The 22,500-nt window shown below is 36.9% G+C and overlaps 2 protein-coding genes and 1 long non-coding RNA gene across 5 annotated transcripts in view; all 3 read right to left on the bottom strand.

Moving 5' to 3' along the window:
• The window catches only part of LOC149036512 (uncharacterized), a 116,142-nt gene that overhangs the window by 57,637 nt on the left and 36,005 nt on the right, over positions 1-22,500 (bottom strand). The window lies entirely within an intron of this gene.
• On the bottom strand, positions 9,365-15,853 carry LOC149036517 (uncharacterized). 2 transcript variants are annotated; one of them, XR_016181435.1, is made up of 3 exons: positions 15,096-15,853; positions 10,314-14,421; positions 9,365-9,703 (listed from the first exon to the last, which is right to left on the bottom strand). XR_016181435.1 is itself a non-coding variant. In XM_089188583.1 (2 exons), the coding sequence occupies exons 1-2, from the start codon at positions 10,456-10,458 to the stop codon at positions 9,546-9,548; spliced, it is 303 nt and encodes a 100-aa protein (XP_089044709.1). In that variant the 5' UTR covers positions 10,459-10,604; the 3' UTR covers positions 9,365-9,545. The 2 variants fall into 2 exon arrangements, 1 of the variants encoding a protein (XP_089044709.1); XM_089188583.1 differs by lacking the exon at positions 15,096-15,853 and having other exon boundaries at positions 10,314-10,604.
• The window catches only part of LOC149036516 (uncharacterized), a 7,114-nt gene continuing 616 nt past the window's right edge, over positions 16,003-22,500 (bottom strand). Inside the window, exons 1-2 of one of the 2 annotated variants that reach the window (XM_089188581.1) lie at positions 22,470-22,500; positions 16,003-20,824 (exon numbers count right to left, since the gene is read on the bottom strand). The exon at positions 22,470-22,500 is cut by the window's right edge and continues 616 nt beyond it. In XM_089188581.1, the coding sequence (XP_089044707.1) occupies positions 16,018-19,338 (3,321 nt within the window). In that variant the 5' untranslated portion in view covers positions 19,339-20,824; positions 22,470-22,500 and the 3' untranslated portion in view covers positions 16,003-16,017. The remainder of the gene's footprint in view (positions 20,825-22,469) is intronic. The other variant, XM_089188582.1, reaches the window with a different exon arrangement.

Below are 22,500 nucleotides of genomic sequence, written 5' to 3'. Positions count from 1 at the left end.
TGTTGCTTCAACCAAGGTCATTTCTGTAAAATTTGGATTAGATTCAATGATATGAATCCGTAAATTCATAGAATCTGCTACTGCTTGTATAATAATATGATCTGCCCATGTTCCTGGCTGAGACATGTTGGATATATATTGCGACCAAGATGAATCTAACACACTTTCAATAAATCGTTCTGGATTATCTCTCATGTACTGAATACCTGCAGATCTAATTTCCAAGTGGTGATGTCAATCACCATATAACTGATGTGATACTGATTTAAAGAAACAATCCCCTCCTCCACCTACATCCAATTGATTTAAACCATGCCTAAGAAGTCTATAGTTGAGCAAGAAATTCGACCTGTCATTTGTTGTTGCTTGAGACAAAGTGATAACATCTGTCACTGGACCAGGGTTTAATTCAACATCTCCAGATAGTAAAATATTTTTTCCTGACTCATTGTATACAGCCACTGTTGATTTCTTAATCTTGGTAAAATAACTGCTGTAAAAACAGTCTAGCCTTTGAATATACCTCATGTTCCACTGCTTATAATTTGAAGCAATGTTGTGCAAAACAGACGAGACAGGAAATGACTTCGTGAACAATTTTTTGGGCTTTTTCCTTAGTTTTCTGCATTTCATTAAACGCAAAAGTTTTGTCAGTGAAATCCTAGATGGCTCTCTATCTCTGGATCTGCGACCCATCATTCGTAAAGGCTGTCGAAAATTTCTATATTGTCGACGTAAATCAGGTTTCCTGAAGAGGATTACCTTGGCTGGCCCATCAGTTACACTCACTTCACTAAAAGATGAATTTCGCTTATCGTGTGAATCACAACCAATAATCTTAACTGTATTTTCATAGTCAGAATCAGAGACAGTTCTCTCGAACCCCTGTTTACAAAACAATTCGAATTGCGGAAGCAAAGGCGTTTGTTTAGCTTGTGAATGATCAGATGCTGCGCCCCGAAAGGCGATTTTTCTTTCCACAAGGATGTTATTAGTTCCCAAGAGGGAATTGCTTGTGTCTCGAAAGACATGTTTACTTCCCATAAGGGAGTTATTTGTGTCCAAATGGACATTGTTTGTTCCCAAAAGGGAATTATTTTCATCTTGAGAAATTAGACTCACAACGAAATGCCATACACGGAGCAACAGAAGCTGCTGTTGGGCTACACGAGTCAGTCTGCCATCACGATTGCCAAACAAACACTTTGATTCAGGAATCGCTACTTTGTTTGAAAACTTGCAGAAATCGTCAAAAATCCTAGACGAAGTTTTTTTTTGCACTTATGTCCTCTCATTGCAGATATGTCCTCTGACGTAATGTGATAGAGTGGCCAATCATATCCTGTGATCTATCGAGCGACACGCGGCTTGGGACTGGTTAAGAGACTCCGTTGTAGTTATGTTTTCAAGCAAAAGTACTTATTCGAGGGGGTCGGGATAAGTGGAAAATTTGACCAGTATTTTCCGGTAACTGATCTCAGGAAAACATGCTGTTCGCATGATCACTGCGAACCGGATTATTGGCCTCTCACATTATTTTCTTTGAAGTTCTATCGTTCCTTCGTTGGCGCCGTGTGATCGCATCGTTGTTATAGCCTAAACGTGGAAGAATAACTCGCTACGTAAATAACAAAGCGACTTTCGACCAAAAGATGCGTTATTGTTCACGCTTTATTTGCAGTCTTGTTCGACTTGCGACTCCATTGACAACATTTTACACACAAGCTAAGACAAAAGCACAATGTGGCGTCATATCACAATTGTTTTATTTTGTTTAATAGCTGAAGATCATAGATTATGGTTCGTCGGCATGAAATTATATATTTTTGACGCTTCGCTGATCTGCTGGAGGTGAGATCGACTGAGAGGTCAAAGTTGTGATAATTTGTCTGCGTCGCGTCACGAAGTCTTCCTTGAATCACAGAAGTTTGGCCTTTGGTTGTTTATTTTAAATATTGTAGGTTTTTGCTGTATCGCACTAAGCCCTCCGTAAAAATTTGAAGTAGTAGATTGTGATGTGATTTTATTGCGGTCCCGCTGATTTTAGCTGTTCTTTTTTTAGTACTGTTTCTAGATCATTGTTGGATTTATTGCACGTTTGGGTGGATTTGTCATAATTTACCCCGTTTATGACAAATTCACACAATGATCCAATCGAAAATCGGGGTAAAGTTGGCTATGGCAAGTCAGTAGGATATATTCCACCTAAAGAATGAATTTCACAGAATTTACCCCGTTTTTCTAGAATTCGCTGATCAAATGGAAAATCTGAGTAAAGATGGCATATGGGAACTTAGCGTGTTGGCCACTTGCGGATGAATTCGTAGAATTTATCCCGTTTTTCTAGAATTCGTTGAAAAAAATGGAAAATCGGGTTAAAGATTGGATATGGTATCTTGGGATCCTTTTTATTTGGAGGATGAATTCTCAGATTTTACCCTGTTTTTTGCCAAATTCACTGAAAAAAAATGGAAATTCGGGGTAAAGATAGCATATGGGAACTTCGGGTATTATTCACTTGTAACATGAATGCTCAGAATTTACCCCGTTTTTCTCGAATTCACTGATCAAATGGTAAATCGGGGTAAATCGGTTAGCCACTTGCCGATGAATTCGCAGAATTAATCCCGTTTCTCTAGAGTTCATTGAAAAAAAATGGAGAATCGGGTTGAAGATTGAATATGGCAACTTGGGATCTATTCAATTTGGATGATGCATTCTTAGATTTTACCCTGTTTTTCTAGAATTTGTTGAAAAAAATGGAAAATCGGGGTAAATATTTTTTTTTAAAATCTGACTGTCACAATATTTTTATTTTTCATAAACTTTTTAATTTATTTTTTAATACAAAAACAACTATATTACTTTAATTACAGCTATATTACTTATATCACGGCTACAGAAAATAACTTACAGTACAGTTACATCTATAGCTTACGTTTTTTGTTTTTTACAAATACGTACGTTACAGTGCAATACAATATTTAAAACAATACTGGTTGAAGAGCGACTAAACAAATAACTATATATTAAAAGAAAAGAAAAGAAAAAAACAAAAAAGCGTTTACAGCCAGAGTGCACTACTCACAATTTATAGAAAAGAAGGTAGTTTAAAAGAAAACAAAAAAGTGCAGGAAAAAAGGATACAAACATCAAATTATATGTAAACAGAATTAAAGAAAACACTAAGTTAATGCGTGTTGTGCTTGTTTTAAGCATGGTTTTTCTTATAATAATGATTTATGCATTATAATGTGAGAAGAAGAGGGGGAAGTTTTTATTTCCGGAGAGATGTTGCGCATTCTGCATATCCATACAAAATATCTAGTGACCACAAAAAGGAAGTTTAGTTTCTTGTTTTTGTGTGTCTTAAGCCCTAGTACTATAAATGGCGATAGATTGAAAATTTCTGCGAAAGGTTCTCCAAGGTTAATTATCCATTGTTTAAGACCTTTCCAGAAACGGTTGGATATATCACAAGTCCAAAATAGGTGGATGAGAGTCTCTTTCTCACTTTTACAAAAAGTGCACTGCTCATTGTCCCTAAGGTTTACCTTGGTAAGAAAAGTGTTGGTGGCTAGTCTTCTGTGCAGTAGCTTAAATTGAAAAACAATCAATTTTGTGATTTTTGTGCACAGAAAAGGAGTTCTGTAAACTGCCATCCAGTCGACATTATCTGGTGTTTCGAGCATGCATTCTGTTGCTCGTCAGAATTTTATATGTTAGTCTTTTTGGTTTTGTCGTCTTTAGGAAGGTGTCGAAGGTAGTTTCGTATGCAGTATTACAGCTGTTGAAGTTAGCTTCATTGCTTTTTTGTAAGGCCTTAACAGCTGATGAGATGCCTTGAAAAGTAAGGAAGTTTGTTTTAGTGTCGTAAAGCTCTTTAAAATCAGAGAAAGATAGGAAACTATTCGTATCATTCATCAAATGGCCTACTGTTTTAACTCCCTTTACAGACCATGAACGATAGTATACAGGTTTGTTACCGACACGTATAAGAGAGTTATGCCATAGACTTTGAGCCTTTAGCTGATCAATGGAGGAGAAATTAGTTTCAAGTGAGATTTCTGACCAGATGTGGAGTATTTCTGAAGCAAAGGCCTTTGCAGTTTTTATAGTTTTTAACAGATCTTGTTTATTAAGGTTGGTACGAAAAAATTCGACACCACCTAGATTTTGTAATTCATAGTCAAACAAAAGTTTCCATTTTCCTTGATTTTCCGGATCTAGATATTTTTTTACCCAACTTGATTTAAGAGCTTTGTTGAAAATTTTGATATCAATCATCCTTAACCCTCCATTCTCGTAGTCGTTGATCATTATGTTGTGCTTTACCTTGTCTCCCTTGCCATCCCATACAAAATTGAAGAATATATTATTTATTTCTGTTAGAGCGCTGTGGTTGGACGGCAGAGGGGACAGGATGTAAACCAGTTGAGAGGCAATAAAGCTTTCTAAAACTGTAATTTTTCCTAATAAGGTTAAACGGCGCAGTTCCCAGCAGCTTAAGCTGTTTCTGATTTTGGTTAGTTTTTCGTTGTAATTAGCTTCTATAGTGGTTTTGGGGTTGGTGGAGAGCCATACGCCTAGAGCCTTAACCTTATCTTTTACCTATTTAAAATCTTTGTCGGGTCTGAGATGTGTTTCGTTTCGAATATTCGCACGGATCCACAAAGCTTCAGTTTTCTTGCTATTTAATCGGAGACCAGAAATCTCGCTGAAAAAGTCTAATATTTGTAAGGAGGTTGTTAGAGAGGCGGGCGATCGATCTAAAATAAGGGTAGTATCATCCGCGTATTGACTGATTTTTACTTCTTGTTCGTTTATTTTTATGCCCTTAATGTTTTTATTTTGCCGTATTGTTTCGGCTAGTATTTCTACACAGAGAATAAAGAGATACGGAGAGAGAGGGAAGCCTTGCCTTACCCCCCTTTCAAGTTTGAAGAAGTTGCTAGACCAACCGTTGTTAAGAATGCAGCTTTCTGTGTTATGGTAAAAGAGCTTCCAGTTGATAGCAGATTGCCAAAAATTGTAACACTGTAAAGTTTTTGGAAGAAAAGACCATTCTACCGTGTCGAAGGCCTTTTCAAAGTCGAGAAAAAGTAGAAGTCCTGGAATGAATCACAAATCGGGGTAAAGATAGCGTATGGGTACTTCGGCTATTATCCACTTGTAGTAAGAATGCTCAGAATTTACCTCGTTTTTAACTCGTGAATTGCGCGCATGCGCAAGAGCGAGTTATAGATACGATGTGGGGAATAGCATTCGCTCGATTGGTCGATTCCTGTAAACTTTTTTTAGATTTTGGGCTTTTGAATACATTTGATAGTTTTTGGCGAGCAATAAACAGACGAAATGGCGACCTTTGTTGCTAAGAATAGTGGTGGGGTGAAAAAGAAGCCAATGATAATCTTAAAAGAGTTTTTTTTTTCGTTTTAGTTTCAACAAGCGGCGCCAGCGACTGGCAAGCATTCAAGGATTCACACTGAAATAACAACAACCTTCGTTTTTCATAAAATTGTAATTTACAATCCTTGAACTTGAAAACAATCCGAAGATTCATTGAAAATATCACTTACTGCGAAGCGCTCGGAGTTTACAGATGTTCAAAAGCTTTTTCTGTTATAGCGTGAGATTGAGGACAAAATTGATCATTACGTTTCGTCGCGTGTGTTTTTCCTGTGTGAAGCAACAAAAGATGCCAGCGACTGACTAAATAACAAGTTAACACGAAAATCAAATAACACTTAGACAAACAATTTTAGCTACCGATTTTCAGTGAATTTTTAAAGAACAATTTTCTTGTAAGTTTCAAGACAATTTGAAGATTCAACATACATACAACGTACTAAAATGCGAAAGTTACACACCACAAAATTGATAAATAGGCCTGAAATGAAATTCTATCTTGTTATTGATTATACGTTGCCTAGCACGTGACTTAAATCTACCCAGGCGGAGATCTAAAATGACGGTGGCAGGCTTGGCTTAGTTATATCACTCAAAACTCGTTCCCGTTTGTCTCATTTGATAAAGAGGGAATCGTTAATGTTTTCATTAAGACAGTATTGCCTTGATTTTCTAATATTTACAACGAAAGACAGTAAATTTCACTTTTCACCCACATTTACTTCCAACCTTTTCTTTTGAACCAGAAACAAAAATGATAGACGTTTAAAACACATGACATCATCCACCTTGTTAAATGTAATAGCATGATCATTTCAATTGTAATGCCTTCTTGTCCCAACGTTACTTTGTTTCTTTGCTACATTAGCGAACACTGAACTACTGCTCGTACTCTAGATGACAATCAACCACAAAATTCCCTAAACCAGATAACATTAAACATAATCTCAAAAATCATGTGTCAATTCACGAGTTTGCTCACAGAGCACTTTGATTCTAAAATTCACCTATCAAATGGAAAATCGGGGTGAATATGGCATATGGGAACTGAGGGTATTAGCCACTTGGGGGACGAATTCTTAAAATTCATACCGTTTTTCTGGAATTCATTGAAAAAAAAATGGAAAATCGGGTTAAAGATTGGATTTGGCACCCTAGGATCAATTCCACTTGAAGGAAGAATTCTCAGAATTTACCCCGCTTTTCTAGAATTCACTAAGAACATAAACTTCTTTTAAAATTTGTAATTTTTTCTATCTTTCATTTTTAACTAAGACTAGCGAGCCGCACAAAGAAACACTTTTTGTAGTTGTAAGCTTCTCGTTTATTTCGGACGCGTTTCGTCCCTAATTGAGACTTCATTGGGGAATAACTACAATTAAAGAGGAAGAATATATTTTATAGCATGTTGTTGTGCCTAAGTTTTGAATTTCTATGGACGTTAATAATAACTGAAAGCGGGTGTTATAAAAAAACTCCTAATTACAATTAAGTTATTGCGTATCGCTTTATTTTGGGGGGGCTAACGATTAGCGCTAATCGTAGAATTTCACCGCTGAAAAAAGTCATGGAAAATAGGGGTAAAGATGGCATATGGGAACTTAGGGTATTATTCAGTTGTAGCGTGAATTCTCAGAATGTACCCCGTTTTTCTAGAATTTACTGAAAAAAAAAAAATGGAAAATCGGGTAAAGATAGGATATGCCAAGTCAGTAGGATAAACATGATAAATTCCAATTGGTGGAAGCATTTTCATAATGTGCCCCGTTTTTCTATAATTCATCCAAAAAAAAATGGAAAATCGGGGTAAAGTAGATTAGATGTGGCAGGTCAATAGAATATATTCCACTTGGAGGATGAGTTACTAGAATTCACCCCGTTTTTCTATAATTCCTTGAAAAAAAAATTGCAAAACCAGAGTAAAGATGGCATAAGGGAACTACGGGAATTATCCGCTATTAGCATAAATTCAGAGTTTACCCCGTTTTTGTATAATTAATTCATTAAAAAAAAGGAAAATCAGGGAAGATTTGACAAGACAACGTACAGGTTGCATTCCACTTGCGGGATGAACTCTAAGAATTTACCCTTGTTCTCTAGAATTCACTAAAAAAAATGGAAAATCGGAGCAAAGATGGCATTTGGGAAGTTGTAGCATGGATTCTCAGAGTTTACCCTCTTTTTCTTGAATTAATTCATTAAAAAAAGGAAAATCGGGGTCAAGATAAGATATGACAACTTAGGATATACTCCACTTACGCTATAAATTCTTATAACTTACCCCGTTTTTCTGGAATTCATTGAAATAAAAATAGAAGACCGGGTTGAAGATTGGATATGGAAACTTAAAATGTATTCCACTTACGGGACGAATTCTCAGAATTAACCCCCTTTTTCTGGAATTAATTAGAAAAAAAAAATGGAAAATTAGGGATGTCCCGAGTTACAATTTATTTCAGTTTAAAGATGAATGGACACAATTTAGCCCGTTTTCAGAATTCATTGAAAAATTAATTCGGCACGTTAGAATACATTCTTTTATGAGATGAATTGTTTTTTTAGAATTCTCTGAAAATAACGGAAAATCGGGTAAAGATTACACATAACAAGTTGGGATATGTTTCACTTGTAGGATGAATTGTCCTTTTTTTACCCCATTGTGTACAGAATTCTTGGAAAAAAAGCAAAAGACCGGGACAAAGATTGAATGTGACATGTTAGGATGTATTCCACTTAAAGGATGAATACTCAGATTTTACCCCATTTTTCCAGAATTTACTCAAGAAACGGAAAATCGGGGTGAAGATTGACTATGAAAAGCTATGATGTATCCTACATGTGGGGTTAATTGTAAGATTTAACCTTATTTGTCTCTAATAAACGAAAAAAAAATGGAAAATAAGGGTAAAGATTTGATATGGCAAAATTGGAAACTCGGAGTGAAGGATGGCATATGGGAGCTAAGGGTATTATGAACTCTCAGAGTTTACCCTGTTTTTCTAGAACTAATTCATTAAAACAAAGGAAATTGGGGTAAAGATTTGACATGACAACTAAGGTTATATTCCACTTGCGTGATGAATTGTCAGAACTTATCCCGTTTTTCTAGAATTCATTGAACAAAAGGAAAATCAGGGGTAAAGATTGAATATTGCAAGTTATGATATTAACCACTCGAATTGTCGCGATTTACCCCGTTTTTCTAAAGTTAATTGAACAAATCGGGGTAAAGATTGGATATAGAAAAGTTGTGATATTATCTACTTGTAGGATGAATAGTCACAATTAACCACGTGTTTGTAGAGTTGATTGAGAAAATGGAAAATTGGGGTGAAGATTGGATTTGGTATGTTAAGATATATTCTACTCGCTGGATAAATTGTCAGAATTTGTTTCATTTTTTGAGAATTTCCACATTCAATGAAAGCTTACCCTCGGGTGAGGTCAATAATTTTAGCCGGTACACTGTAGAATCCCCTGCACAAAGCCTGGGGATTATTCGACAAATATCACTGAGTCTGAGGAGATTATTTTGCTGGAAAAGAGAATGTAGCCTTCCCTATAATATATCAGTTTATCAGTCTGCAAGTTTTGGTGTTATGTTTTACCACTGTGATGTTCTGATTGTTGAAAAGGGTCTGCATATTCCTCGCACCCTTGGAATTTAAGTCAGTTTAGCGTTAAAAATCTTTTCAGGCAATGAGAAATTTCCCCAGAAGTCTCTGTATACACAGATGCATGTGCATACATTGACGGCAAACTATTGATTTATCTTTGCGTTATAAGCAAAGTGAACATATACGAAGAGGCCCACGGGTACTATTCACCGTAACAGAATAATTAAAGGGTTTAGTGCATGGTGTCTGTTTACTTGTGGAACCAATGGAGAACTTGACATGACATCAAGAGTCACTTAGTAGGGCGTAACAAAAGAAAAATCTATGTAAGCAAAGGACAAGTTTTAAGTTTCTCTTCCAAATATTTAATGTCTTTCGATCACGTAAAAATAAAAAAAGAAACAATATACATTAAATTTATAATACTGATAAATCACGTGTACGTTTTTAATTAATTGAATATTAGTATTAAAGTATAAAATAAACCTCTTGGCAATGTAAGATAACTGACTAAACTTATTAGTGAAATCTTACATTGTCAAGAGAGGCGTGAAAATGATAATTATTAACTATCACTTCTTTTCCTTGATCTTGATCTTGGTGGGGCACAACCGGGCCGCGTCTCGTTGGGCATTCGGCACGTACGTGGCCAAACCCTCGACACTTGTGACACCGAACTGGAATAAAAATATAAATGAGAAAATTACAGACAAGCACAATGTTGTTGCAGTCCAAATAAGAGGGAAGGGAAGTTTTCCAGAAAAATGTCCTGTAACTTTAACCTCTCTGAGTAGAGCCGGAAAAAACACAGAGTCCCAATTAAAAGTCCTGCCTCAGGTAAGCATCATCTGGCCTCACCTTAGACTCAAACGATAAAACCTTTTGGGTCAGGGTTAGACAAAAGGGAATCTTTTGGCACCAGACACACCAACAGTCGTGTATACATTTATTATTCGTCTTCATGAAATACCTGTACCAGAATTTTGACCGTTCCTACAATGCTTTCTCCTCCTATCTTTCACAAGATTTTGATGTTGCCATAGCTATCAAATTAAACTGTAAGATTTGTCTCCTTCAACCAAAGTGTTTCCTCTAGATATTTGAGCGAGATAGATATGATTAAACACAACACTTCATCTACACATTCACTACAATCGTGTGCTGTGTGTAATCTTATCATTTAAGGGTCACTTGGAAAGAAGCCCCAAGCGACTTGTTAGACATGCCACTGAAATGGGACCTTTTACAGTCAGTCAACACTTGCTTAATGCTTGGTTTTACACTTACCTCTTCTCTTATGTCTTCCTCTGTTAATTTCATCCCGGGTCCTTTCTTTTGCCGTTACGCCCACTCTTCCTCCGCGCCTCTCATCTCTTGACGTCTCTCTCTTTTTCTTCCTAACCTTTTTACCCTCTCCTGTTGCGCTTTCCATTCCCTTTCTCTTTTTCTTCGTTCTTCTCTCTTTCTTTGTTCTTCTCTCTTTCTTTGTTCTTCTCTCTTTCTTTGTTCTTCTCTCTTTATTTGTTCCTCTCTTTTCGTTTGCACACACTGTTTCGTTTTGGTCAAGTTAGCACGCTTGGTCTTTGTTTCGGTTTGAAAAGCGTGATCGATGTTACGCTTAGCGTGCAAGTTAACACAGGAGGACACACTAAAGTAAAACGTAGCTAGATATTTCTGCCGTTCATCCAAATGTTTTCCTCTTGAACTCAATAGCACTTCATTGTGATGGGCAAGCTTACATAGTGGTAAACAATGGTAAATAATGGTACGACAAATGAATTTTAACGCCTTCAAAAGTTATACACCATCACGTAATCTTATATAAGTTCCCGTTTCGCAAATTGTTTACTGCATTGATTGAATCGAGTTTCAGGCACGTGACTGAGCGCGTGATTAAGAGAAAACAATCGTTTGAGAGTCGTAGTGCTCCCAGAAACAAAGAGTTGTTGAAAAAAAAATTGTTCCTTACTGTTGATTTTGTTTATCATCCCCTAAAAATCGCTCTGGTCATCCGATGGAATAAACTTTTACACAAATGTTTCGGCCTTTACCGGCTATATGTTATGGCGCTTTATGAATATCTTGCACATGTTTGGTTGTTTACGCGATCGGCGCAATTCGTCTGGCACTGAGTTACATTTTGTGCTTCAACATACTACAAATATCATCAAAAGTAACCACTCCACATAAAAAAAAAAGTAATTGAAGTGTCTGCCTTGAATCCTTGCAACTCGTTCGCGGCCAAATGTTTCAACTTTGTTTTTTACGATATAAACACCGATGGGAGGTTCGGTTTTTACCGTAAGAATGAGAGTACATTGAATGTGTAATGACTAAGCGTTAGGTTCAGTTAACATGCGTGCTGCACACCGGGTTACACGCTACTATGCTGTGCCCGCTATTACGCTAGCTTTTGTATTCGAAGGTTAACACGCTTTGCGTGTTTGCCTGCTCGCGCTTCACTGTTCAACGGCGCAAGCTTTATTTTTTGTAGTGTTATAAGAAATAAAAGCATGAGCAAATTGTGTTTTAGCATGCTCAGCAAGCGTTATAGCCAGTTTCTTTTGTTTTCGATTGGAAGCGTGTTGTGAGCGTGCTATCACCTTCGTCCCTAAAATCATATGGAATGGTATAACTCTGAATCCTTGAATGATTCTCTGTCTTAGCGAAACGAACGACACAAACACGAGAAAACGTAGATCTTCTCTATTTACTTTCAGGGGGTTGTAATCACTTGACAATAATCTCAATGCAAGTTAATAATTTATTCATACATTTTTTCCTATGTTCTTAGGGTTCTGGAAATTGGAGGAAATGTACATACCCTCAATCAAGAAAATGTTGATTCTGCACTGGAAGTTCTACCAGTGTGTGAGAATTTGAAGGTTCTCTCTATTTTTAATTGCAATCTTGAACGAAACTCAAAAGACTACTTTAAAATTTTTTTGAACCTAGAAAAATTGAACCTATGGCAGTGTCACCCACGTTTGTTTAAGTGTGCTAAAAATTCTTTGAATTTGGATTTCAAATGTGAATTAAACCCACTGTCCCCTTTGAGAGACATAATATATGCCTCAAAAGAAAAGCAAGGAACCGCTTTGGATAGAGCAATTTTCAATTGAGTGTCAAAAGTAATCCAAGATTGTGATGGTTTTGCCCAAGTATGCTCTGTGATTGGCCCAGAAATCTTGTGCCACCCTCTCAACCAATCAGATGCAAACCCAAAATCAATCATAACTTTGTTCCTCGCATTTTTCTGCACTTCAGGCCATTTGCATGTATTTACTTTGAGTCCTGATTGGTTCCATGTGATATTTCCCTTTTTCTGACTGGCCATTGCAGTTACTTTGGTTTTGGTTTCACAGTACTCAATTGAAAAGCACTCTGAGTAATACTGCAATTAAACTGGTTCACAGAGACTTTGTCGCCTTAATATTAGACTTGATGTGGTTTTTGTTGTTGTATTTTTTGGCCTTTCCAATTAAGATGAAAATGGAAAAAAATAAATTTCATTCCAGAGAGACATCTGCCCAAAAAGCGAGATGCCTATATGAGGAAATAAAGAAAACCAACCCTAAGTAATTCAGATTTAATCAAATTTTTAACAGATGACAATATAAACAGGTATTACTTTCTCCTCATCAATTACATGCCTCACTAAAGAAGACAATTGAGCAATATCATTCATGCTCATGCTAAGGCAAAGCTCTGTCATAATTTATTTCTCGACAAGATATTGTAGATGAACATAGAGTGATTTTCTCCAACCAATGAAATTGATCATAGACTACTATGCGTTACAAAAATTTTTGGCTTATGTCATGTTTTCCACACACAACATGGGGGTGATCCAACAATCAAACATGCCGCTGGTGTCATACAGGTTACCTTTTTGGTTGGTTGGTTACCTTTTTCCTGCTATGATGTCCTTTGTTGACAAAATTCTCTTGATAAATAGGATACACTGTAAGTGTCTGCAACAAATAAACACTTGTGCACACAACATGTGCAATCCATAATTAATCTAACTAAAAATTCAAGCTGAAATTGCTCATTTAACGAACACAAATGGATAGTTAAAAAAAAAAACTGCTCCAGTTGTACTTGAACATGCAACACTTCTATGGAAATAAACATCTTCACTACAAATAATTCAAGCAAATAACTTCAGGTGAAATAGTTTTTTTGGAATTTGTGAAATTTAAAGTGGACCATAGTGCACTAATATACCATAAATCCATTCTACCTTCCTACTTACTTGCAACTGTTTGGCTCTAATTATTCAATATTATTTCACAGATCACATTAAGTAACTCTCCAATTTACCTTTATATACTTTTGAATAAAATAAAGCAGTTGACACCAGATTGAGGAGTCAAGGCTATTTTATTCACTAATTCATTCATAATTGTTGGTAAGATTTCTTTTTATGTGGGTTGCTGTAAACATAAAGGTTTTAAATAAATTCTTTGCAATTTAAATGTTTGTGTCAATTTTTTTAAATTCTACTGCTCTGGAAATGCACTAGATGTGAAACTCTGGAACTCAACAATTCCAAAGGAAGTTTTGTGGACAAATTCATAGGTCTGATGCGAACATGCTTAAGAGGTCACATTCTCTGTTGATGTTCTCTGGCCATGTCTAAGTACAATTCACAATGTGGAGCAAGGGAATTTTGGATATGACTTGAATTAAGCATGCTTCAAAACCCAATTGAAACTGTTAGAATGAACACATGACCCATTAAGTGTTTAACCCTTAAACTCCCAAGATCTCATTAGTATTTCTCCTTACTGTCTGCCATATAGTTCTTGTGATGTTAGTTTTGAGAATTTGGTATTGGATCAACTAATAATCCCCTTATCAATAATTTTCTTCATTCTCATCACTTGTCTGCTTGATATTGTATTGATAGTGTAAAGAGAAATTCTGTCTTGGTCACACATGGGAGCTAAAGGGTTAATTATTAGTATTACACTGTGCCAAATAGCTTGCCTTATTGATTTTATTTAAAATTACAAAAGGTCTTTCTCCTCAAGTTGCCTCCATTTCCAGTCTCTCCACATTTCATAGTGATACTGTTCTGTGATGTTCAGTAAGACCCATCCATCACTATCAACTCGCTCTAAGATACTTGCCACATCTATCAACTCTTCTGTGGTCTCCTTGGTCCAAACTTCGAAGGCTCTATCCCACCTGTAATGGAAAAATCTTTGTCTCGACTTCCCCTTCCTTACCTGCCTCCAGTAATCAAAATCTACCATTTCTTCTGTTGTCATCACTGCATGGTAACACCCTCTTGGAACATTTATCCCTTTCTCCTTCCTTAGTTTGAAAAGATATTGCTCAGTGATGGGGTTAAGGCCTTGGAATAGAGCATCTGTAGGGTTGGAAGCTGTGAAGAAAATCAGTCTTCATTAGGAAAGAAAATCTAATGACACTTGGCTTGTGAAAGACTGTCTTCACCAAATTCGTATTAAAATGCACATTTGGCTTAATTTCATCAGGTAAGTACCACTTACCAAGTATCAGTATGTTAATGATGATATGCTATAAATTAACTCAAGGGACAATGAAAACAACCGCATCATTATGTTAACCCAACAAACAAATTTAGCAATTAAAAGACTATTAATCATTAGATGTATTTATAATAATTTAACTTAAAATTCATTGCAGACACAAGGCAATAAAAAACATCCAAAACTAGTCATCAAAGGGAAACAAAACACAAAAGTAATAGTACTAAAATAATAATAATAATAATAATAATAATTTAATAATAAGAACAATAATGATATTCCCCTAAACTACTTGACATGTTAACAAGAACATCTCTGCATAATATAAAATGATTATAATAATAGTAATAATAATAATGATATTCCCCTAAACTACTGGGCATGTTACAAGAACATCTCTGCATAGTATACAACAACAACAACAACAGCGGTAAAAAAAATAATAATGATAATGACGATGATGATGATAATAATAATAATAATAATAATAATGTAAGAGAAAACCCAAGCAGAAGAAAACCACAGATCACTCACAAATTCTGCATACCTCGTGAGAAGCATCATAAGGAGGCTTGAGGAGCTCATACAACACCAAATCTTCATCATCTGGTTCACTGGCTGTAAAAAGGCACAACAATGCTTTCTTTAGCAAATAACAAAAAAACAAGGTTTATAGAGATGAATAATTATGGAACAATATAGCAAAAAATTCATATTACAAAAACAAAGAGACAAAGAGTGAAAATGGTCAACATATTAATTACCTTGAATATTGTTTTCATTTGACAACTCTGTGTCTTTGTCCCGTAGTTGAATGTCTAATTGCAGAAGAGGAGGGGGGACAACAAATGGATCATCTTCCATATCTTCATAATCCTTCTCAAAATCCCCTAATTCATACTTACCAGGAAAAGCAACACCAAAACCAACAGAAACCTCTTCCATGGTTTTGTCAGGACTAAATGGACTCACTCCTGTTCTGCATTTCTTAATTCCATCTTCACCTATTCTTGCACTGCTGTTTTCACCAGCACAATGTATAAGTCCTGTACCACTTACTCCAGATTCTTTGTCACTGCAAATATTCTCTTGACCCCTACATCTCATAGTTTCAATGGTAGAGCAACCAACTAGCCCAAGGACACTTCCATGGCCACCTTCTTCACAAGCTGGATGACAACTTTCTTGGGTACTGGGACAATTTTTAATGTCACATACTGGTTTCCCATTCATGATAATTTTCGCAAATGAATTCCGCAGGAATGGCATATCCCTTAGGCTGAAATTCATTTCCAAGTTGTTGACAAATACACTGATAAAACCCAACACAAAGACACCCCAGTCAAAAACATTCTGTCCTTGAGAAGGCAACTTTTCTCTTCCTCCTGAATTAACCTTCGAAATGAAGAAATATCAATATTTGCAGTTTTGAATTCCCTGCACAAGACCTGAAAAACATAATCACTCCTTCAATCTTTACAAAGGGAGTCAAATTCCCCATACAACTTCATTGGCCTGCATATTAAGACACACCACCAGTGACCAGGGCAATGAACAGGAAACACAAACTTTTCATACTTGTGAAAATCACACCTAAGCATTTCCTTAACACCCAGCTCTTGGCTGCAGTGATTTAGCCAAAAGGTGCTTGCCACATACACATCCTTTTTCTGACTCATTAAGAATGGACCAATGTAGTTGATCACAACATCATTTATTTGGTTACCTGGCTTGAGGGTACGAACATCTTTTGCTTTGACTTGTCCATGGAGTGTGGCAATGATGGTATCATCACTTACAGTACTGCTTAAATCCCACACCTCATCCAGTGTGCAATGAAAATTTGTGTGCAGCTTAACTTCTGGCAAGTCATTCACTCTCACAGGATTGCCATAAGTTCCAGGCCCTTGAAGGTTTACAGCAGCAAAATCTGGGTTCTGATATGCTTCTCTCTGAATGTAACCTAGGCCATCTTTAAGGGACAGTGGAAGAGCAGATGTCCTGCGACTATCAAGAAGTACAATTGCATCTGCTTTAAAGAGCAGAGTAACAAAGTGATATTCCTTTGTCCTCACAATGAGTGATGGTCTCTCATCTGCCTGGAACAATCCCAGAAGAAGGGAATAAAATTCCTGGAGACTGCTGGGGTCAAGGGAATTAATTGCAGCACCATCCACAAGTGCCCTCAAGGGTAAATCTAGTCTTTGAAATGTACAGTTCTTCCTAATTGCTGCCTCCTCCATTGCTAAAATACTGTAGTCACCATCAAGACCCCGCATAGGCTCTAAAGGTACAGAAAATCCACAGCCAACTTCACAAACCTGTTTTAACCAAATGATGTCTGCTGCCAAATCTAGGTCAAACAAATTGAACATAGTAGGTCCTTTCCTGGAACAACCTATTGCATTGTTCATTGCACAAAGTCCACAGAATGAGCTGTACCCTTGAACTTGCATACACTCCTGACTGCCATTGTTGCTACTTAGGCGCACTTGGCTCTGTACATCTTTATTTGCATGCTTGTCAATAATCTTTAAAAAGTACCTCAAGTTACTTCTTTCTGTGGCATTATCTTGAGAAGGATTTATGGCTGCAAGAAAGCCCTTCAAGGGCATTACAAACTTGGCCAGTTCACTGCAATAAGGATCAATGTTCTCTAGATGTTGCTGACACTTGTCCTTCAACTCAGCTGGCTTCCATAGCATTCCTTGATTGCTTCCTGGCATGAACAGCAATGATGTGGATGGCTCACCAAGGGTGACTTCATGGGTTTTCAGACTTCCTTGGGGTGTACTGCATCTGTTGGATCCAACATCAACATTTACATCATTTGTATGGTCAAGCAGATCATCCTTATTGAACACTGGCTCATCAACACCGACTTGGGTGCTAGGTCTTTTGATACTGTCTTTATCATGGCATGAAGTACTAGCCTCAGTTGTATGGCTACTTAACAGAGGGGTTTCCTTTGGAGCTGTCTGAGATGTTTTCATTATACTATCATCAGATGGTACAATGCAACCATCTATTGTTACACAGAAGAGCCCACAGTTAACAGCCATCTGAAGCACAAGATTCTGGCAGCAGGGATGAAAGCATGGCGTTTCTTTTTGCTCTCCAACGCATGACAAGCAGTCAGAGTGTTCCTCGTAACTGGTGAGATGACTTAGAATTGACTTTCCCAGGTTTTGCTTTCTGTCTCTCTCCCAAAAGATTGTACCATAGAGAAAGTACTGAAAACCCGAAGCCTGTAAAGTTTGAAGGCCAGTTACAAACTTCTGGTGAAACACAGCTTCTTCTTCCTCTCTGTCAGAAAACGACGATACCATGGCAAGGAGTCCATAATCCAGAACCTGACAATAACTCTTCAATAAATCATCAATACTTCTATGGTGAGCCACTTCCCTCAACCTTAGACTTCGATTATACATCTCCTTACGCACAGTTAGGCCAAACTCTGAAATGAAATTGTGCATATTCAGCAAAGATAACTTGGGAGGTGTTTCACAAAGGGGAAGTTCACACTGCTTTTCCTTGAACAAAACCATCTGGCCACCAAAAATGGATTTAACTACCAATTGCTCTCCACATTCTATCTCCACCTTGAACATTCCTCCAGGACGCACCTCTTTGATGACCCCCAGAACATTCAAGGGCTGAAAGGGATCTGGCTTTGAAAAATGCAATCCTTCTGAACGTGGATTTTGGAAGAGAACTTTGTCTCCCACCTTAAATTCCCGCTCTTTAGCCCTCTTAAGAGCCCTTTTGTGATTCTTTTGAATGGTGTGTTCTGTTGCTTCAAGCACATCCACCATCTTAGATTTGTATTCTTCACTCAAGTTGAAGAGGTATTTCGTGATGCTCTCTACCTGGAATTCTGCCTCTAAATCCACTGATTGAAGTGGGATGTTGTTGTGACTGTGAGAAGGTGGAGAATGTGAATTTCCTTGCACTATCTTCTTAACAGCTGCTGACAGCTGCTTAGCTGAAACACCCAATGAGGACAATAATATGGTCTCAGAAGAAATTTGCAGGATGGCCTCTGTTATTTCTTCTAATTTAGATTTATCGATGGAAGTGCTTTCCCCATGTCTCTCAAGTTCAATGAAATCTTCTGATGAAAATTCATAATCCTCAAGGCAACCATCTTCAATACTTTCTGTCCACATACTATCATCTGGGATGATGTAGTCCACCAAGCAGGAAGGCTCACGGTTCTTATATATTCGAAAAGGCACATCATTAATAATTGTGCTGTGCCACTTGCAATTCAAAAGGTCTGCAATAGCAGAGAGTAGTAAAGGCCAGACATTGGCCTGAAGATCTCTAAGCAACTGTTGTAAAAACCTTGCAAGTAACCTTTTGACTTGCTTGTTGAGATTTTCTATCTGGCCTTGAGACTGTGGGTGGTGTGGCCTACCATGAACCATGCAAACTTCAAATTCTTTGCAAAGTTTTTGCACTACCTCTCCAATGAATTCACCACCATTATCTGACTGAATTACAGTAGGTGACCCTTCCTTGATGAACAAGGCCTTCAGAACGGCATACACTTCTTCTGCAGACTTTGTTTTTAACGGGAACAGCCAACAAAACTTCGAGAAACAGCACTTGACTGTTAGAATGTAACGGTAGCTCCAACAATTATTCTGCATAAAACTACGGTGCTTCTTTGGGGCCATGTCAATAAGGTCACACTGTAGTCTGGAATGGGGGCGAAAAGATCTAATGGGGACAGGAGGGGGAAGCACTCGCATTGGCAAGGGTTGTTGACCTGACATGTTGAGCATCGAGCCAAGAAGGCCCTAATAAGGTTGAAAATACCCTTAAATACATATTTTTGATTGAATAGCCTACTCAAGGCATTCACCCCTCCAGGGAGGCAAGTATCCTCTCCAAGGACACCTTTAATGTAGTGTAAACTGCTTAATACACCATCTACAGCCTCTCTGTAGAGAAGTTGCTTTGTAGTCTTAAGCTCTCCTTGAACATAACTGTTGACCAAAACAACAAGGATGCCATTTTTGTCACGGACAATCTTACTTTCTTGGTCAAGTTTTAGTGTGTAGACTGGTCTTTTCAGGCTACGTCGTTCAAAAAAATCGTCTTTTATACTGATTAAAGAAAGCATTTAAGTTTTCATTCTTCTCTGAAGAAATACCATCTTTTGGGAAAGATGTATATCCTGGAGCACAATACAAAACTGTATCTGCCAGTTTTTCATAAAAATATTTCTGGCATCCATTGAAGCTACAATCTGCTAAATAAAATATAGTATTTGTGAATAAGTAATAGTTATAGAAGATTGCTACCTTTAACATACATTTATTGATTAACCCTTTACACCCTAACATCAGTATGCATATTCTCCATACTGTTCTCTATACATTTCCTGAAGCCCTGACAAAGAGAGTTTTTATAAAAATCAAGAGATTTATAAATTGTTGGTCATTTCCTTTATTCTCATGAACTCAATGTTTGATTCAGGGGAGATATTGTAAGGAGAAATTAGAAGCTGGTCACTTTTAGGGGTTAAAGGGTTAAGATTTTTTCTTCCATAACGGGTAAAACAGATCCTATTTAATGGTTCAGAGATGACCTTTCTACAAGTAACTGGAATTGAGGCAATGGAAGATATTACTGCATGCTCAGTATATTGTTGCACAAAAGTATTTAAATGTTTCCTGTTTCTGAATTTCAGTAGTGGATAACTGTTGTATTCCAGCACTGTTATTTTCCAGCCCCTCTCAGCTGTTCTCAGTTTCTCAGCAGGAGTTAACTATTGTATTCCAGCACTGTTAATTTCCAGCCCCACACAGCTGTTCTCAGTTTATCAGCAGGATTTACTGTTGTATTCCAGCACTGTTAATTTCCAGCTCCACACAGCTGTTCTGAGATTACTAGCAAGGAATAAATATTCTTTTCCAGTCCTTACTTGTATTTTCAGTTGCATACTATTCTTCCCACATTTCTAAATAAATGAACCTATATTTAGTGGACACTTCTATATCACAGACACTGGAGAAGGTTCTCAGAGAAGTTACCTTTGATACTTTTATAACTATAAAAGTAATAGCTTTCACTGCAATTTAAAGTGATTTAATTTTTGAAATACAGTTAACTTCTCCACTAACCCCACAACACCTGTGCAAAGCATGTCAATTACAAATAACAAATATGGAGAGTTGCAAATTACTTTCAATACTTTATAGTGCAAGCAATGTATTCCTTATCGTCATTTTTCAGTGTTTTCTTTCCATTTACAGACTCAAGTGGCTGTAATGAAAAAAACAAATTCAAACAATTTTACCTCACTTCTTAAAGCAAGAAGTCACAAGACTAAACAACAAGTGTAGAAACTTAGACTTACTTAGGCTAAAACTCTGATTCAAAAATAAAAAAATGACCCCCCTGCAAAAAAAAATTGTACCACTGTCTTTGATACCATCCTGTCACTCTCCTATTTTTTTTTCACTTTTCTTTACTTCTAATTTGTAAACACATATAATGCTTCTTCTCAATGGGAAGTGTCTTCAAGAAAACCCAAATAACGAAACAGTATTGGCAAGAAAGATAGCCAAATGAACAGTAGTATCGAATTAGAGCTTAGAGCAATTAAACAACATGAATGGCTGCTACACCCCATTCTTTTTTCTCAGGTCTACATGAACTAGATTTTGAGCACAGAATGCAATACCTCACCAAACATCTGCTATGATGACTCGCTTAAAAGTGTGCATGATTATCACCTCTTGCTGAGATAGCACACTTCACTTCAATGTTTTTATTACTACACATATGGGGGCTTTGGTAAGATTGTGGAAAGGAGGGACAACGTTTGAGCAGCTGGGAGGGACCAAAATGACAGTGTGACAGCCATTTATTCCCACTTGGATGGCAAAGTCTGGGGAACCTTCCCCTGGAAATTTAAAAGTTCAGATGTCCAAAAGGGTCCATTTTAGGCCACTATTTCCCGAGTTGGCTAAAAATTATAGCTGCTACGAGGGTGAGTATTGACACTGAATTAATGAATAGAGTACCTTTTATGTAACTAACTATATAAACATTATACATAGCAATGTTGTCTCTGTGATGATGTCTGTGTGGTCTTGTTTGATTTTTACTTTTGCCTTGCTCAAAAAATGAGATTGTGCTGAGGACGACATTAGATTTTGGGGTACAGTGCTGTGATTTCTAACACAGTATCTTTAATGCAATTACTGATGGCAAAGGAGTTAATCAGTACTTCAATGATAAATGTAGAGCATGGCAATTAATGAAACGATCAATGTCTAATCATGAACTAGCTCTTTGTCAGTGACAAGTTCACAAAATTAATATTGGTGAAGGTTACTTCATACAACAATAACTGTAAACCACCATACCAAAAAACATGGTGACTGGTACATTCAACCAGAACTCTTTGTGCAAGAAAATACTGGAACCAATCATAAAAACAAGCAGTAAAGGTCTGAAAAATTTAAACCTTGCATACATAATGTTGTTGTTTTGTGAAATATTGCTTTCTACGAGTGCCTTAGCCTAAGAGTAATAGTAAAATGCACAGGTGCCATATTTGTCTGTGAGTGGATTGAATCTATTGGGTGAACACCAGAAAAAATAGTAATATTGATACAAATAGGCTGAGGGTTTAGTATAGGTATGCTGTGGTTTAGTTTTATCCTTAGTTTAATTCTTTTACTTTTAATAGAGGCCAAATTGATAGTGACACATCATCTCATCATAACTTAGGCTAGGAGCTAAATTTTATCTTTCTTTGCACAAAATGCATTTTTCATTCATATCATTAACAAAACCAAAGGAAAATGATGTTTATACCAAGGACAAAAATTAAGCACAACATATACCTTTTTATAACTAGTGCATAATTCGCCAAGAAAATGTTTAGAATAGAGCTTACCACCTCATCAGCACTTTTGTTTTCTTTGCTT

Source organism: Pocillopora damicornis, chromosome 12 (assembly GCF_964200805.1).
Source record: "Pocillopora damicornis chromosome 12, jaPocDami1.2, whole genome shotgun sequence".
Classification (NCBI taxonomy): Eukaryota; Metazoa; Cnidaria; class Anthozoa; order Scleractinia; family Pocilloporidae; genus Pocillopora; species Pocillopora damicornis.
The sequence above is the reverse complement of the archived record's forward strand: the minus strand, read 5'-3'. Positions and strand labels throughout refer to the sequence as shown.

Bases quoted from the DNA above. Each gene is read 5' to 3' on its own strand.
- LOC149036517 (XM_089188583.1), bottom strand. From the start codon at position 10,458: ATGGAAAGCGCAACAGGAGAGGGTAAAAAGGTTAGGAAGAAAAAGAGA. The intron at 9,704-10,313 runs GTAAGTGTAAAA...TTTTTATTCCAG, and splicing joins AGGAAGACATAAGAGAAGAG to TTCGGTGTCACAAGTGTCGA.